At 40.4% G+C, this 14,063-nt stretch overlaps 2 protein-coding genes across 3 annotated transcripts; both read left to right on the forward strand.

Moving 5' to 3' along the window:
* The first annotated feature begins 1,850 nt into the window (after positions 1-1,850).
* NDUFV1 (NADH:ubiquinone oxidoreductase core subunit V1) lies at positions 1,851-7,220 on the forward strand. The gene is made up of 10 exons (XM_014063019.2): positions 1,851-2,010; positions 2,678-2,760; positions 3,966-4,136; positions 4,867-5,050; positions 5,176-5,365; positions 5,643-5,855; positions 6,018-6,184; positions 6,261-6,342; positions 6,655-6,800; positions 6,958-7,220. The coding sequence occupies exons 1-10, from the start codon at positions 1,930-1,932 to the stop codon at positions 7,036-7,038; spliced, it is 1,398 nt and encodes a 465-aa protein (XP_013918494.2). The 5' UTR covers positions 1,851-1,929; the 3' UTR covers positions 7,039-7,220.
* Positions 7,221-9,224: 2,004 nt separating this feature from the next.
* Positions 9,225-13,824, forward strand: NUDT8 (nudix hydrolase 8). Of its 2 annotated transcripts, none has more exons than XM_014062997.2 (5): positions 9,225-9,277; positions 10,131-10,393; positions 11,153-11,285; positions 11,579-11,656; positions 13,170-13,824. In XM_014062997.2, the coding sequence occupies exons 2-5, from the start codon at positions 10,137-10,139 to the stop codon at positions 13,395-13,397; spliced, it is 696 nt and encodes a 231-aa protein (XP_013918472.2). In that variant the 5' UTR covers positions 9,225-9,277; positions 10,131-10,136; the 3' UTR covers positions 13,398-13,824. The 2 variants fall into 2 exon arrangements, with proteins under 2 accessions (XP_013918472.2, XP_013918471.2); XM_014062996.2 differs by lacking the exon at positions 9,225-9,277 and adding an exon at positions 9,527-9,725.
* Positions 13,825-14,063: the final 239 nt, after the last annotated feature.

A 14,063-nucleotide genomic window follows, 5' to 3' on the forward strand; every position in this document is an offset into this window, starting at 1 on the left:
TCCCACAAAGGAGGCCACACCCACAGAGTAGGTTCGAAAATTTTTTGAAACCCACTACTGCTCTAGCTTCTTGCTACCCGGGCTAGCAATGTGCAAGCAGCAGTACTAGCTCTGAAAGATGGGAATGCTCATAGAACAGAGAAGCTTTAGGAGAGTCAAGTGGAGTTGAAGATACTGCTGTAATGCCTCCCTGCATCTTTTGTCTGAGGTAGGTACCTCACTGTCTAATGGCTGGCCTGGCCTCTCTATAAATGGGGATTCAAGTTCTATGTATGATTGATGATCCCTCTTTAGAATTTTGGAGCACTTCCATGCAACTGCTATCCTAGAGCACACTCCAATATAATGGGATCATCCTTCTCGGACCAAGAATCAACAGGATCAGAGAGATCAGTGATGTAATCCTCCCTGGCAGAGCAGATTAGCAGCTTTCTGAAAACTAGGTAAACTGGCAAAGGCAAGCACCAGTGGAACTAATGGAAACGGAGGGATCCGGAATCTGTGGTCCTTTGTGTACCAGATAGAGACAGAAGCATAATCAGAACATTTCATATTTAAGGAGAACAAATTATAGAAAACAGTTTCTGGAATTATATATTATTTAATTTCAAAATGAAATTGTTTTCTTCTTCATGCCATGCCATGATGCTGCAGACTGCAAACCTATGAGCATTTAAAAAATTGATTATACTTACATTCTAAGAATATGTTTGGTTGAAGAGCAAGATAAATCCTTACCAACTAACTAAAATAAGTAAATAAAGCAAGCCAGTAGAGGACATTTTTGTGAAAAAAGCACTATTATATCATTTTAGAAGATAGGAATATGTACAATGGTAAATCCACAAAATTATAAACAATATTGATTAAAACTGGAGACATCTAACAACATGCATGTGGGATTTATAGCCACTGTATAGCCCAATGACTAGTTACATAAAATACATATACGCAAAATACATACAACATATTTGAAGCAGTAAACAGTCCATTATTAATTGGATAAAATAGCAAATTGCTGCATCTTTAGTCATGCCTATCTTATGAACGTTCTTAAAGTACCTGGTTGACTATTGCCCAGCTAACCACCTATGAAAATCCAATAGATAATAAATATTCTGTAGGATTTTACGACTGCAATGATTATTTTACATAACTATGTAACAATTTCACAAGCAGGCTATCAAAGTGTGTCCAGCCATCTTCACAGATGGAATCCTAAAATTTGTAAAATCTTTGACCTAACCTGACAAAGAGAAGCCAGCTAACTATATGATCCAAGTTTTACTATGAGTTGCATTTGAAAAGGCTCCAGAAGGTTGTGCAGTTGACTGCAACAACCAAGACTAGATGGGAAAGATGTCCAGTACCTAGTAAAAGATGGTTGATTTTGCTACAAACATTAATTTATTGCAATCTTTTAATTACAAACTTCTGTCTTAAGCACATAGGGCTTTAATAGTTAACATGTGAAATCTCACTCCTTGTATTGAAAATAGACATCGGAATAGTCCCTTGCATATCCGATAATTTTTTTTAAGGATCCTAAATATTGTCATACATGTTGCAAACAAATCCGAGAGGAAAATTTACCCTTATAATAATTATAAATATATTTTATCAACCACTATGCGACGCACATATACTGCTTTATTCCACACCCATCACTTCTTGCTCCAAAAAACCCCCGAACTTTCGCTGCAGTCTGTCATTTATTCGGCCTTAAACACGGGTTGGAGATCGCGTGCACTGCCTTGTGGAACTTAAACTACAATTCCCATGATCCCAGACGCCAAAGGAAGTTGCCCCGCCTCTGGTCTTTCGGGAAGAGCGAAGAGAAACATCGTGACGTATTATTATTGCGCCCGACAGGTGAAGGTGACGAGGTTAGGAGCTGCAGCAGGGGAGACCCCCCCTTCGCTCTCCACTATGTTGGGGGCTCAGACCTTGCGCCTCCGTCCGATTTGCACCCAGACTCGCTTTTTTTCCGCCGCCGCTGCTCCGGAATCGGTGACTTCTACTTGCCCTTCTTTTATTTCTTTTTCAACAAGGGAAAGGGGAGAAGGGATGGGGACTTATACAACTGCAGCAGTGGTTCTCAGCTAGCTTGCCACAGCGCAAAGGCATGCCATGGGCTTGTTTCTAGTGTGCCTCGAGATTTTTGTCTTATGTTATTTTTTTCTTCTTTTTGTGCTGGGCATATTCTGTGTGATCCGTATATGCAGCACAGTGCAGATATTAGTATAATAGTTTTAACTTCTTAAAACATGTCTTATACCTTTAAAAATATTATATGCTTTTCATAATTTTCCGGTGTGCCACAGAACTACCATTATGTTCAATGTTGTGCTGCAGATTCAAAAACAGGATTGAACTAGAGGAATAAGGGAAGGGAGTATGGATGATGGAGATCTCCAAAGTCCTGCTTTTTGGACCTCATCGGTTCCTCCAGCATGCTTTTTAGTTATTTCTATGTTTAGCATGAACTCCTGTTTTAAAATATATATTCTTGGGGGAGAGTGAGAGTGCTTTTTCCTTGCATATAATGAAGATGGCTCAGTTTCTGTGCTTAGCTTTTGGAAAGAGATATGTTTGCCCCTTTCGTTTTCTTGCTTTTGTTCTATTTTTGTAGTATAACTATCAAAAACTATTAAAGCTATTTCTTTTTGTTTGACAGGCACCCCCAAAGAAAACTCAGTTTGGTCCGCTCAAAGATGAGGACCGCATTTTTACTAATCTTTATGGACGTCATGATTGGAGGTAAGAAACAAAAATGTAGAATATATTTTACTTGCTGACAGGAAAATACACAGTTTTCAAATCTTTTTTAGTTAGTGGGAAAAAAGGTTATGAAGGAAATGGTGGCTTAAACATTTAACTAGTGTCTAAATTGTAGGCTGGCAAAAATATTTTTCTACTTATCTAACAGTTGTGGTTTATTTAAATACAACTGTAATTGTTTTAAATTTCTCTAGTTGTGTGTATTCATTGGTTGCTTGCAAAATTGCTATCTTGGCAATCAAATTTCTCTGCTGTTTTGGCACTGCACAATTTTGTGATTGTGCATTTATTTGTGCAGCTACTACTTTTTTCCCTTTACTATTATTGTAAAGGAAAAAAGTGCCAGGATATTGTCATGTCCTGGCTTCTACTTCTTTGCCTAAAATAGAAAATAGAGAAGAAAAATCCGCAGTAATGTGCTTGGCGTCAGCATGACCATGGATAGAATTGGAAGTCTTACTCAACCCCACATCTTTCTGCTTCTTTTTAGTCTCTTCTGACTTTGGGGAGTGAATTAAGAAAAATAGAGATGAAAAGCTAAAGGAAAACCTATTTTTCTTGCATTTTCTTAGATGTTTACCATTGTTTTATAATAGCAAAGTGAAGGCTAATGCTTGTTAATTCTGTAACTATCGGTTTTCATACAGGGGCTAAGAGAATAAGCAATGAAACATGCAGTGTGATGCAAATTATGGCTTTTACTTACTTGTGCTACATATACCATAGGACAAGGCTCATGTCATGATATCACAATGCATGTTTTATCATTTTCTCATTATTGTGGTTAGAAATGAAGACTCACAACTCCATCTACAAGAGGAAGATATATTTCCTAGTTACAAACATTTCCAAATCCCATTGTATTTAGATACTGGACCTATTGGTACAACTCAAGATAGATTCAAAATGCTCTTGCCTCCTATTTTTCTATATTCTATATTAAGAACCCTTAATGTAGGGTGAGTTGGGCCAAGAGAGACCAACTGGGTCAAAATCATGATTAAATCATATTCATGCTGAAAGGAAGACTTGCAGCTTCCAAGTTTTTAGTCCAGTATCTTAACCACTACATTAAACTGTTATCATATTCTGAGATACCTGAACAACCCCAGATGGGAAAAGCAGCTCTAAATTTATTTACAAAATGGAGTTAATATGCATGACTTTTTCTTTTTTGTCTCTAGGTTGAAAGGGGCTTTGAGCCGAGGTGACTGGTATAAAACCAAGGAAATCCTGCTGAAGGGTGTTGATTGGATCTTGAATGAAATAAAGACTTCAGGCCTGAGAGGTCGTGGAGGAGCTGGCTTTCCAACTGGCCTCAAGTGGAGCTTTATGAATAAGCCTCCAGATGGCAGGTGTGGTACTAATTATGAACATTGTAGTTTCAAACGTTAGACTCTGATTGTCTTCTTATGCAGAACCAGTTTAAGCCATAATTTTTCCTTCTACTTTTGGGTTGGAATGCCATTTATTATTAATTAGAATTTGCAACTGTAGTTTCCATTTCAGTCTTTTATATTTAAAATTGTGCATCTCAACTTTGAAGAATGATTTATATCTATTTCAAAAGTTTTAAACCCATCTTTTCTTCTCTCTTTTTCAAAAAAAAGTTGTGTTCTCTAGAATGATTGGCTCTGTGAAGCAGCCAGATTTATAGACTTCTTATCCAGAAGAGCTGCTATAAGGGGGATAGCTAGTTTGACTAGCTAGATAGATGGAGTGTGAGATTTGTACTTGGAAAAGTCAGCTTTAAATATCTCTGTGTGTGCTCTTATTCAAAATCCACCTCTTTTCAGTTTTGCTATATGGCTAAAATATTATCATTTCCTGTGGCTGCAGAAATACAAATATAGTTTCCTCAGTAATACTTAGGATGTATACTTGTATGCTCAGGTTTCCTAAGCCTTGATTTCCTTGCGGCTGAAGTTGGACACTATGATCATTGACTGAGTGAAGATCCTGACTGGATAGATTAGTTATGTAGACTGTAAACGTTAATAGATTAGATAGCATTACTAACTGGAGCGCATACTGCTGGAGAGGCTTTTCTTCTTGTTGATGAATGTAATTATTTCTGTGTTTCAGGCCTAAGTACTTGGTAGTGAATGCAGATGAAGGGGAACCAGGCACTTGTAAGGATCGGGAGATTATGCGTCATGATCCCCATAAGCTAATAGAGGGCTGCCTAGTCGCAGGAAGATCTATGGGGGCTCGAGCTGCCTATATCTATATACGTGGAGAGTTCTACAATGAAGCATCAAATTTGCAGGTAAGCTGCTGTCTCTTGTGGTTACCTTAATTTTGTCTTCTAGATTGCCTTTTTTATGGTCAGAAATCAAGGTCACTGGTGTTTGGGCTTTGGCTGTAGTAATTAATGCTATCTTCCTTTATTAGGTGGCAATTAAGGAGGCCTATGAAGCAGGACTGGTGGGCAAGGATGCTTGTGGCTCTGGCTACGACTTTGATGTCTTTGTAGCAAGAGGGGCAGGTGCCTATATTTGTGGTGAAGAGACTGCACTTATTGAATCCCTTGAGGGCAAACAGGGCAAACCCCGCCTCAAGCCTCCTTTCCCTGCAGATGTAGGTAAGGCATTTTAAATGCTCCTTCTACGTATGTGTGTGTATGTGTGTTAATTTTTAATATGCTTCCTCAAGTCAACATGAGACTCTCATTGTCTATCTATATATAAGGCCATCAACATACTTTTTTTAGCCTAAAATAACTTTTAAGTCCCTACCAAATATCCCATTAATAGTACTAAAACTCCCGTTTTAATTATTCTTGTGCCCATTCTCCTTTTTTCATCTTAAGATTGTTCAGAAACGTTATTCATGTTAACCCATTTTCTTTCTTTCTCTAGGGGTGTTTGGGTGCCCTACCACAGTGGCAAATGTGGAAACAGTTGCGGTAGCACCTACAATCTGCCGTCGAGGAGGTACCTGGTTTGCTGGCTTTGGACGTGAGCGTAACTCTGGCACTAAGCTCTTCAATATCTCAGGCCACGTCAATAACCCTTGTACTGTGGAAGAGGAGATGTCAATACCATTGCGTGATTTAATTGAACGACATGCAGGTGAGAGTGACTTACTCACCTTAAAGAATGAGGTGTCACTTTAATTTAGATACCTATATTAGTGGCATCAGCTTTTTAGTTCCTTTTGTTCCTCTTGTATGTTGACCTGATCCAATCATCTAAAGAGCCAGGCCTCATGGTGTGTTTCTGCCTTCTGATCAGGCGGCATTAGAGGTGGCTGGGATAACTTGCTCGCTGTGATTCCTGGGGGCTCTTCAACTCCGCTCATCCCCAAGTCAGTATGTGAGACAGTTCTGATGGACTTCGATGCCTTAGTGGAGGCACAGACTGGGCTTGGGACAGCAGCTCTCATTGTCATGGACAAATCGGTAAGCAATGTTCCCTAGAGTTATTTCTCTGGGTTTTGCATATGATGTATCTTCATTTTCTTCTCTTTCTCTCCAGACAGATATAGTTCGAGCCATTGCCCGCCTAATTGAATTTTACAAGCACGAAAGTTGTGGGCAGTGCACACCTTGCCGAGAAGGTGAGTGTTCTTATTCAAACCTTTTGAAGTATTAGCAAAATTATCCCACAATTCTCTGAATTAGGGTTGGGATTGAAAAAATAGTGTGAAAAAACATTCACATTATTTTTTTTATCCCATTGTTATTTAAAATATAGTGGAAACAGATATCTGAAAATCCCTGAGGAGGGAAATTGACAATCCAAGGTCAGGAAAAAGACCTGTAACCTGGGCAGCAAAATCAATTTACACTTCTGTATTAAGTATTGTGTTGCCTTGCTGATTTTCATGAGGCTTTGTATTCCACTTTTAATGTTGATTCCTTTCCTACAGGTGTTGACTGGATGAACAAGGTCATGTGGCGATTTGTGAGAGGCAATGCACAAGTGGCAGAAATTGATGCACTCTGGGAAATTAGCAAACAAATTGAAGGTCACACTATCTGTGCCCTGGGAGATGGGGCTGCTTGGCCTGTGCAGGTAATTTCCTTTTTACTTCAGAATGTACTGAAGAATCACGCAATTTGCTTGACAGAGAGCTAGAAATGAAATGATTTTGTAGGGAGGCCTCAGGTTGGAGTACGGGGAATGCTACAGATGTATTTAATGGGTAACTCCTGTGCTTGATTTTTTACAGGGTCTAATTCGTCACTTCCGTCCAGAACTGGAGGAACGGATGAGGCAATATAATGAATCTAAAAAGCAGTCATCTGGATGAACAGTTATAATGCCCACCTCAAAGAAGTTACACTGTTCAAATAATCTTTTCTAGCCCACATCTACCTTTGCTTGGGCTTCAGTAACAGAGTTTAATTTCTATTATTTGTGACAACCTGCCTCAACTACCAGTTTTTCTTTTTTGCTTTCTTCTTGGGCAATTTATTAAATACTTTAGACTGATATGTGTAATTTCTTACAGCAAGGAGAATGAGGTGAATACCTGGATGTGATCTTATTTGATTATTGGATTTATATGGCCATCTGATTCATAAGTGTGACTCTGGATAGCATTAGAAATAGAATACAATATGCCCCATGAAAGTAACTTAGGAGTCAAACCACATAGGAAGTTCTAGAACATCTCACAGAACAAGCACAGCAACATCCTGTGTCTGAGGCCTTGAATTGCCTTTATATATTACTTGGAGTGATTGATTATGAAATGAAGCAAAGAAGTCTTTACAAACTATATGAATTCATGAGAAAATAATTGTCCAAAATGACCAGTCAGGATTCCATAGTACATAAATACAACTTTGATGAACTCATCTAAACCTTTACTTTCCTGTTCCTAATTCTTCTTATGCAAGACTTATAAATGTGCAGATAAAATGGAAAGCTGATTGTACTAATAATTTGCAAATATTTTAAATTTTTTAAAGTAGTAAACATCAGGATGAAATGGTTTAATGCAGCACATCTGGCTCTGCAGATATATTTCACTTTTGACTTGCATATGTAGTTGGATGTGCAGTTGGCCATGTCATGGGGGAATTTACTGAAGAAAGCAATTATGTTTGGAAGAATTAGCTGCAAAAAGAACCCAAGCTGTGAAAACACGGTGGATGGATACTATCAAAGCTGACACCAGCTGTAGCATAGAAAAACTCAATGAAGTAGTGCAAGATCAGAAGGTGTGAAGAAACCTGACCCAGAGAATCGCGAAGGGTTGGACTTGACTGAATAAATAACTTCATGCTGTTGGATGAGCAGTATCAGTCATCTTTAGAAACTGGAGGCTTAGTAAGAAAGTAGTAGTGCAGTGTAATAAAAGATGCCTTTCATCCATAACTTCTTGAACTAGCTTTTTGAGCAACGTAGTTTCAGGATTCACATACTATGCTCAAAAGCCAAAAGTGTAATCATGGCTTAGTACATTATGTAATTATTGTACTCTTGCCTCTTTGGAAGAAATTAAAAGGGACAAAATGGAGTAGTTTGGGCTGCTTATGATTTCTGGTATTCTATACTGGTTTTTAAACTATGCCACCTAGAGTTGTTCAATGGCCTCTAAATTGCTTAAATGCCGTATTGTAATACAAAATCCTATTTCATCCACTGTGAGAAGAGAAAAGCACAGGATCTTTGGAGAACCTAGGGGGTAAAACATAGTGTTATATATCAGGGCTCCAACCTCACTTAGGAATGTTAAACTGGGACCTGCCCTCTTACCTACTTTACATCGTTATATTCAGCCATGGTGGCATTTGAATTATTTTACATATTTTTCCATAGTAAATAGACCACAATTTTTGTCTAACATTAAGACTAGCGGGCATGCTTAAAATAACTTCCTGAATAATAGGTGTTACTATTACAAGAGATTCTGTGGGCTATTTATTAGTTTATTTGTGCTTATAGATAAATGATTATGACAAGTCTGGGTGCATTTATTTATTTGTATGCTGCCTTTATTACTTTTACAAATAACTCAAGGTGGCAAACACATCATTTTGGGGATTAATTCCAGGGCAGAAAACCCCAAATAAATTTTACATTTTGTCATTGATGCTTCATGTGGTTTAATACCTACCCTAAAGTAAGGATTTTTAGAATTACTGTTTGATGATTGTCTTAAATCTCATAAAAGCAAGCATCAACCTTGAGATCTTTTTTCATCCCATAGTCTACGAATATATGTATATTGGGTGGAGTTCAAACTTGTCAGGGTATGTCAGCACAAAAAGGTTTCCTGTGTAAATCATTGAAATATGGTTTAAAGATGCCCTTAAAGATCCGTTTAGCCCTCTAACCTTTCCGGCCATAAAATCCTAACAGCCACCCTCAAGGTCTCTTAAGGGGCGAGGGAGCTCTCGCTGCACCGCCCAGGCTCTCAGTTTGGGGCGTGGCTTTTGCCATTCTCCCGTCTCATTGGTGGAGGCGGCGTTCTCGGCTGTCGCTTTTAAGCTTCTGTCGGCGAAAAATTTCCTCTTTTGACGGAGGAACGTTTCTACGAGGTTAGAATGGCGCTTTCCATATTTCTGCCTGGCGGAAGTATGCCCTAACTGACATCGCCCTTCACCCCCAACCCCCATTTATTGAAAAGCAGAGGTTGGGAAGCTTTTCAGTCCCGCCATGTTTGTTGAGGGGAAGGACGAGGCTAATAGGAAGAACTGTAAACTGGGATTCTCGGCTGGGTTTTTGATTGCTCTGAGTAGCTGGTTGCGTCGCCGGGTAGTTGCGGGTAACTGTGGGAGCGGACCGACGACCGTCTTATGCCTTTGGTTGTTGCTCTCGAAAGAACGAACCTCCTTTCCCCTGCCCCCCCTTTTCTTCTGGAGACTTTGAATGGGACGGTTTCAGAAGCCCCGGCATCTCCTCGATGGGATGGACTACGGCTCCCATCTCAGGCTGGCTGGCCAAGGATAATGGGAGGTGATGTCCAGCTCTCATGGAGAACCCTGGGTAAAGCTGATAAGGCAAAACAAAAACACCCAAGACCTGCACCCTTGATTAACCACCCTATAATAGTTCTCATTTTCTGACTATGGAGGATTTTAAATTCCTGCCTGCTCTGGGCTTGTCAAATTCCCTGTGTGTTTTCCGGGTCTTTGTGCTTGTTTCCTGACATGACAAGAAGCAACTGTCGCCGACCAAGAGTAGTTGGTCCAGATTTGACAAGGGAGATGAAATGTTGACCCTTGTGTTTGGATTCCAAACTTTAGCCCTCCCTGCCTCCCTTGCACAACAAATTGGGATTAGCCTTAGGAACCATGCGATGAGGCTTAAGGAATTCACTGAGTCTCAAGGTGTGGGGTGCCATTCAGGTGAAATTCTTCCCTTTCTCTCTCCCCCCCCCCCAATATTTAGGGCACTATGCTTCAGTCTCTGCACTACCTCTGCAAGCGTACACTCTGTATGCCCATAGCCAGCGTGGGTCTGGTACGTAGATATTTATCCTGGGAAAACGAGCAGCGGTGCAGAGGGCTGCTAGAAAAACCCACCAGCCGGTACAAGAAAGAAAATATGGGGGCAGCTGTGCTGGTATCTCTGTGCTCTGTGGCTGGGGACCCAGCGATCCTGTACACTCTGCGTTCCAGCACTCTGACCGGTTTATACAAAGGGGAAGTCAGGTACTTGACAACTTAATCTTCCTCCTTGGTAAATGCAAAGATAAATTGCAGAATACGCAGATGGGAGTCATTAACCCCCTCTTGTTGTCTTTGGTGGACCTCATAAGTTTTCTAAAGAACAGTTGAAAGGCTGAGTATAGAGCAGTTAGCAATAGCAATAGCAGTTAGACTTATATACCGCTTCATAGGGCTTTCAGCCCTCTCTAAGCGGTTTACAGAGTCAGCATATCGCCCCCAACAACAATCCGGGTCCTCTTTTTACCCACCTCGGAAGGATGGAAGGCTGAGTCAACCCTGAGCCGGTGAGATTTGAACCGCCGAGCTGCAGAACTAGCAGTCAGCTGAAGTAGCCTGCAGTGCTGCACTCTAACCACTGCGCCACCTCGGCTCTAGAGAAGATTAAAGAGAGAGAAGAGGAACAATAGTTGTCTCCAGATATATGAGTCGTGCAAAAGGCAAGACCTAATTGTTCTAGAGTTGTTCTAAAGAAAGTGACAGGGAAGCATTGCTTAGAAACATTAGAAATTGGCACACAAATGTTTAATAGCAATATAGGCTGGGGGGGGGGGTATTTGAAAAGTAGGATGGCAATTCAACAGGATGTACCTTCATTGAAGAACTTGGCACAACATTAGTGGTTGAGCCAGAAGATGTCCAGGAAACTTTCTAACTTTTCCAGTCCCTCTCAATGCTAGGTGATCTTAATTAAGTTTTTCCATCCCAAACTTCCCTTGCGCAATAACGTATTTGTCTTTGCAGTTTCCCAGGTGGTAAACGTGATGACTCTGACGAAGATGCTATCTCCACAGCACTGCGGGAGACCCATGAAGAGCTGGGCATACGGTTAAAGGAGGACTGTGTCTGGGGAATCATGAGGCCTGTTCCTGATAGGGTAATTCTTAATGTAGCCCTTTATCTTCAGTGATAAGATGAACTTTGAAATAGGCTTCAGTCGTGGAATTATGATGGATATGCTGTTTCGTGCAAGAATCGGGGGGGGGGGCAGAGTTTTTTTTTGTAATTGCTGTCTGCAATGAGAGAAATGGAAAATTTCCAGGAAACAGAAAAGGCTGGGCTAGGGGATTAACATGCCACCTGTGATATGCTTTCCTTTATGGTTTTCTTTGAGAAAGCATGTAATAGTGAACGACTAATATCTGTTTAATTTTGCCTTTTTTCCCCCAGACTAATATGATGGTGGCTCCTGTACTAGCAAACCTGGGACCTTTGGAGAACCTGACACTGAAACCTAACCCCCAAGAGGTGAATCAGAATATTAACTGGAACACAGTGACATAGTGTATCACATATTTTTATTCAATATATTTTTCTAGAAAGATGGGTGTGAAAGAAAATTCTCAGACAATTAGTGATATTCTAGTGGCAATTTCTTCCTGTGTTAAGCACTAATTCCCTTGGAAGTAATCTCTTGAGTGGAGCATAAGTGGCCTGTGGTCGGAATCTTATGGGTGGGATGCAGCATTTTCTTTCTTTTTGATACCAGATGTTTCTATTTCTGAGCCTCCCCCACTTTTTTGCTTCTGTTTATTTCTGATCCTCTTTTTCCCCAATATTACAATTTGAGAGTTGAACTAATTACATCCAAAGGATTTTGAAGAAAGAGAAGTTATCTCATAACCAGTGACGTGCGGTGAGGTTTATGGCTGGTGAGGCACTAACACAGTGGTGGGTTTCAAATTTTTTTAGACTTGTGGACTTCAACTCCCAGAATTCCACAGCCAGGCATGCTCAGTCATTTAAAGCAACAGCATTTGTTTTTCTCCTTTGCTAAAAGGTTTCCTTCATTCTTTTTATTCTCCCTCCCCCTCCCTCCTCCCTCCCCCCTCTCTCAAACGCACACACACAGAGAAGTTGGATTGGACTATCTCTCCTACCCCCTTCCCACTCACTCTCTCAAACAAACAGAAATACAGAAGTTGGATTGGATATATTTTCCAATGGCTTGAAAGCAGCTCCTCTGCCATACCCCCCCCCATTCCCCTGCTGCCTTCCGATCCGAGCCTTTGATTGCAGGCGGAGCCACGTTGCCTTTTCAAACTTGTAATCAGTGAAGCTGGGCTTATATAGTTTTATCCAGCTCTGTGTGTGTGTGTGTGTGTGTGTGTGTGTGTGTGTTTGTGTTTGAAAAGGCAACGTGGCTCTGCCTGCAATCAAACTACACTTGGGGAGGGATCTACACTTGAAGATGAAGTTTGAATTCCCCTCCCTCTGACCCACACATACCTTTTCCAGCTGTTTCAGAGAGGATTTCAACTCTGCTCTTGCCTGTCATCATGAAAAGAAAAAAAATGTAAAATGAAAAAAGCAAGAGCTGAGGTCAGGCTGAGCTAGTTGCTGCCAGAGTCACCGTGGATGACTCTGCTTAACTATTTAAAAAAGCCTCTAAAAAAGCGCCCTCTACAAGAGGAGGCAGGAGAACGATGTGCCTCACCTATGTCAGGAAGTTTTAGGCTTTTAACCCTTGCTTAACTCTGCTCGAGAGATCATAAAACGCCTAAAGTCAGACTAGATGAGGCACGTCGTTCTCCTGCCTCCTCCTGTAGAGGCTTTTTTAAACAGTTAAGCAGAGTCATCCACGGTGACTCTGGCAGCAACTAGCTCAGCCTGACCTCAGCTCTTGCCCTTTTCCTTTTACATTTTTTTTCCTTTTCATGATGACAGTGGTGAGGCTCTGCCTCCCCTGACTGCACGTCCCTGCTCATAACTAAATTGGACAAGTTATGCTTCCACTCAATCTTTGTTGTTCAATTTACAGGTTGAGGCTGTCTTCACACTGTCTTTCTCCCACTTGCTACAAGAAAAGAACCAGGGCTACACCCACTTCTGCCGTGATGGTATCTACCACTACACATTGCCTGTCTTCTTGCATGGTCCTCACCGTGTATGGGGTCTTACAGCAATCATAACAGAGCTGACTCTGGAATTGCTTGCACCAGGAAAATATTGCATGCGGACTCATGTCTTGGGTCGGACTCGGCACTGACTTTTGACTCAAATTCACACTTGGATCTCTTAAGATCTTTTCTGTTTTCCACATTTGTCGAAGGACTTTATAGAATTGATGATCTCATCAGCCAAGTGCTGCTCCTTTTCTTTGTCATAAGAATCTTCAAAACTCTGGTCAGCTCAGTTCTGAATAACAAGAAGAAAACCGTTTATCTCTCCAGCTCACTACCTCAGAACACTACTATTACATTATTACAAAAAGCAATGATGAAACATCTATCTAGTTCACTGACGTTACCTGAATAAACAAGGACACTCGAAACCTTATGCAGGTTTCTGTTTTGGCAGGTATATATGTAGTAAAAATGAAACATAGGTTTTATTCTCAAAGAGATCGTAGACCTGCATTTTAGGTTTGCTTGTTTTGTAATGGCAATAACTGCATAAATGGATGATAAAAGGAACATTTGCCAAAAAAAGCACTGGCCTTTAAGGTACCCAAATAATGTGTCAGCGATCCAGGTTAGAATACAAATTTGTGAAATGAATATTGATTCCTATTTCTTTTACATCTCCACTATTTTCTTATCATTGTGCTGATTTAACAAAATTTGCATTTCAAGAAACATACATACATATAAAAGTTGTGTACAAGAAATAGTATTTAAGTATGTTGTTAAATCAGAATAAACCTGAGATTGTT

The sequence above is a fragment of the Thamnophis sirtalis genome, unplaced genomic scaffold (assembly GCF_051295495.1).
Source record: "Thamnophis sirtalis isolate CommonGarterSnake01/CBP01778 unplaced genomic scaffold, rThaSir2_p1.2 scaffold_1, whole genome shotgun sequence".
Lineage (NCBI taxonomy): Eukaryota > Metazoa > Chordata > Lepidosauria > Squamata > Natricidae > Thamnophis > Thamnophis sirtalis.

Coding starts and splice junctions, on each gene's coding strand:
- NDUFV1 (XM_014063019.2), top strand. CDS start 1,930: ATGTTGGGGGCTCAGACCTTGCGCCTCCGTCCGATTTGCACCCAGACT. Junction 5,856..6,017: donor TTTAATTGAACGACATGCAG/GTGAGAGTGACT, acceptor CCTTCTGATCAG/GCGGCATTAGAGGTGGCTGG. Junction 6,343..6,654: donor GTGCACACCTTGCCGAGAAG/GTGAGTGTTCTT, acceptor CCTTTCCTACAG/GTGTTGACTGGATGAACAAG.
- NUDT8 (XM_014062996.2), top strand. CDS start 9,699: ATGTCCAGCTCTCATGGAGAACCCTGG. Junction 9,726..10,130: donor GCTCTCATGGAGAACCCTGG/GTAAAGCTGATA, acceptor CCCAATATTTAG/GGCACTATGCTTCAGTCTCT. Junction 11,657..13,169: donor TGAAACCTAACCCCCAAGAG/GTGAATCAGAAT, acceptor TTCAATTTACAG/GTTGAGGCTGTCTTCACACT.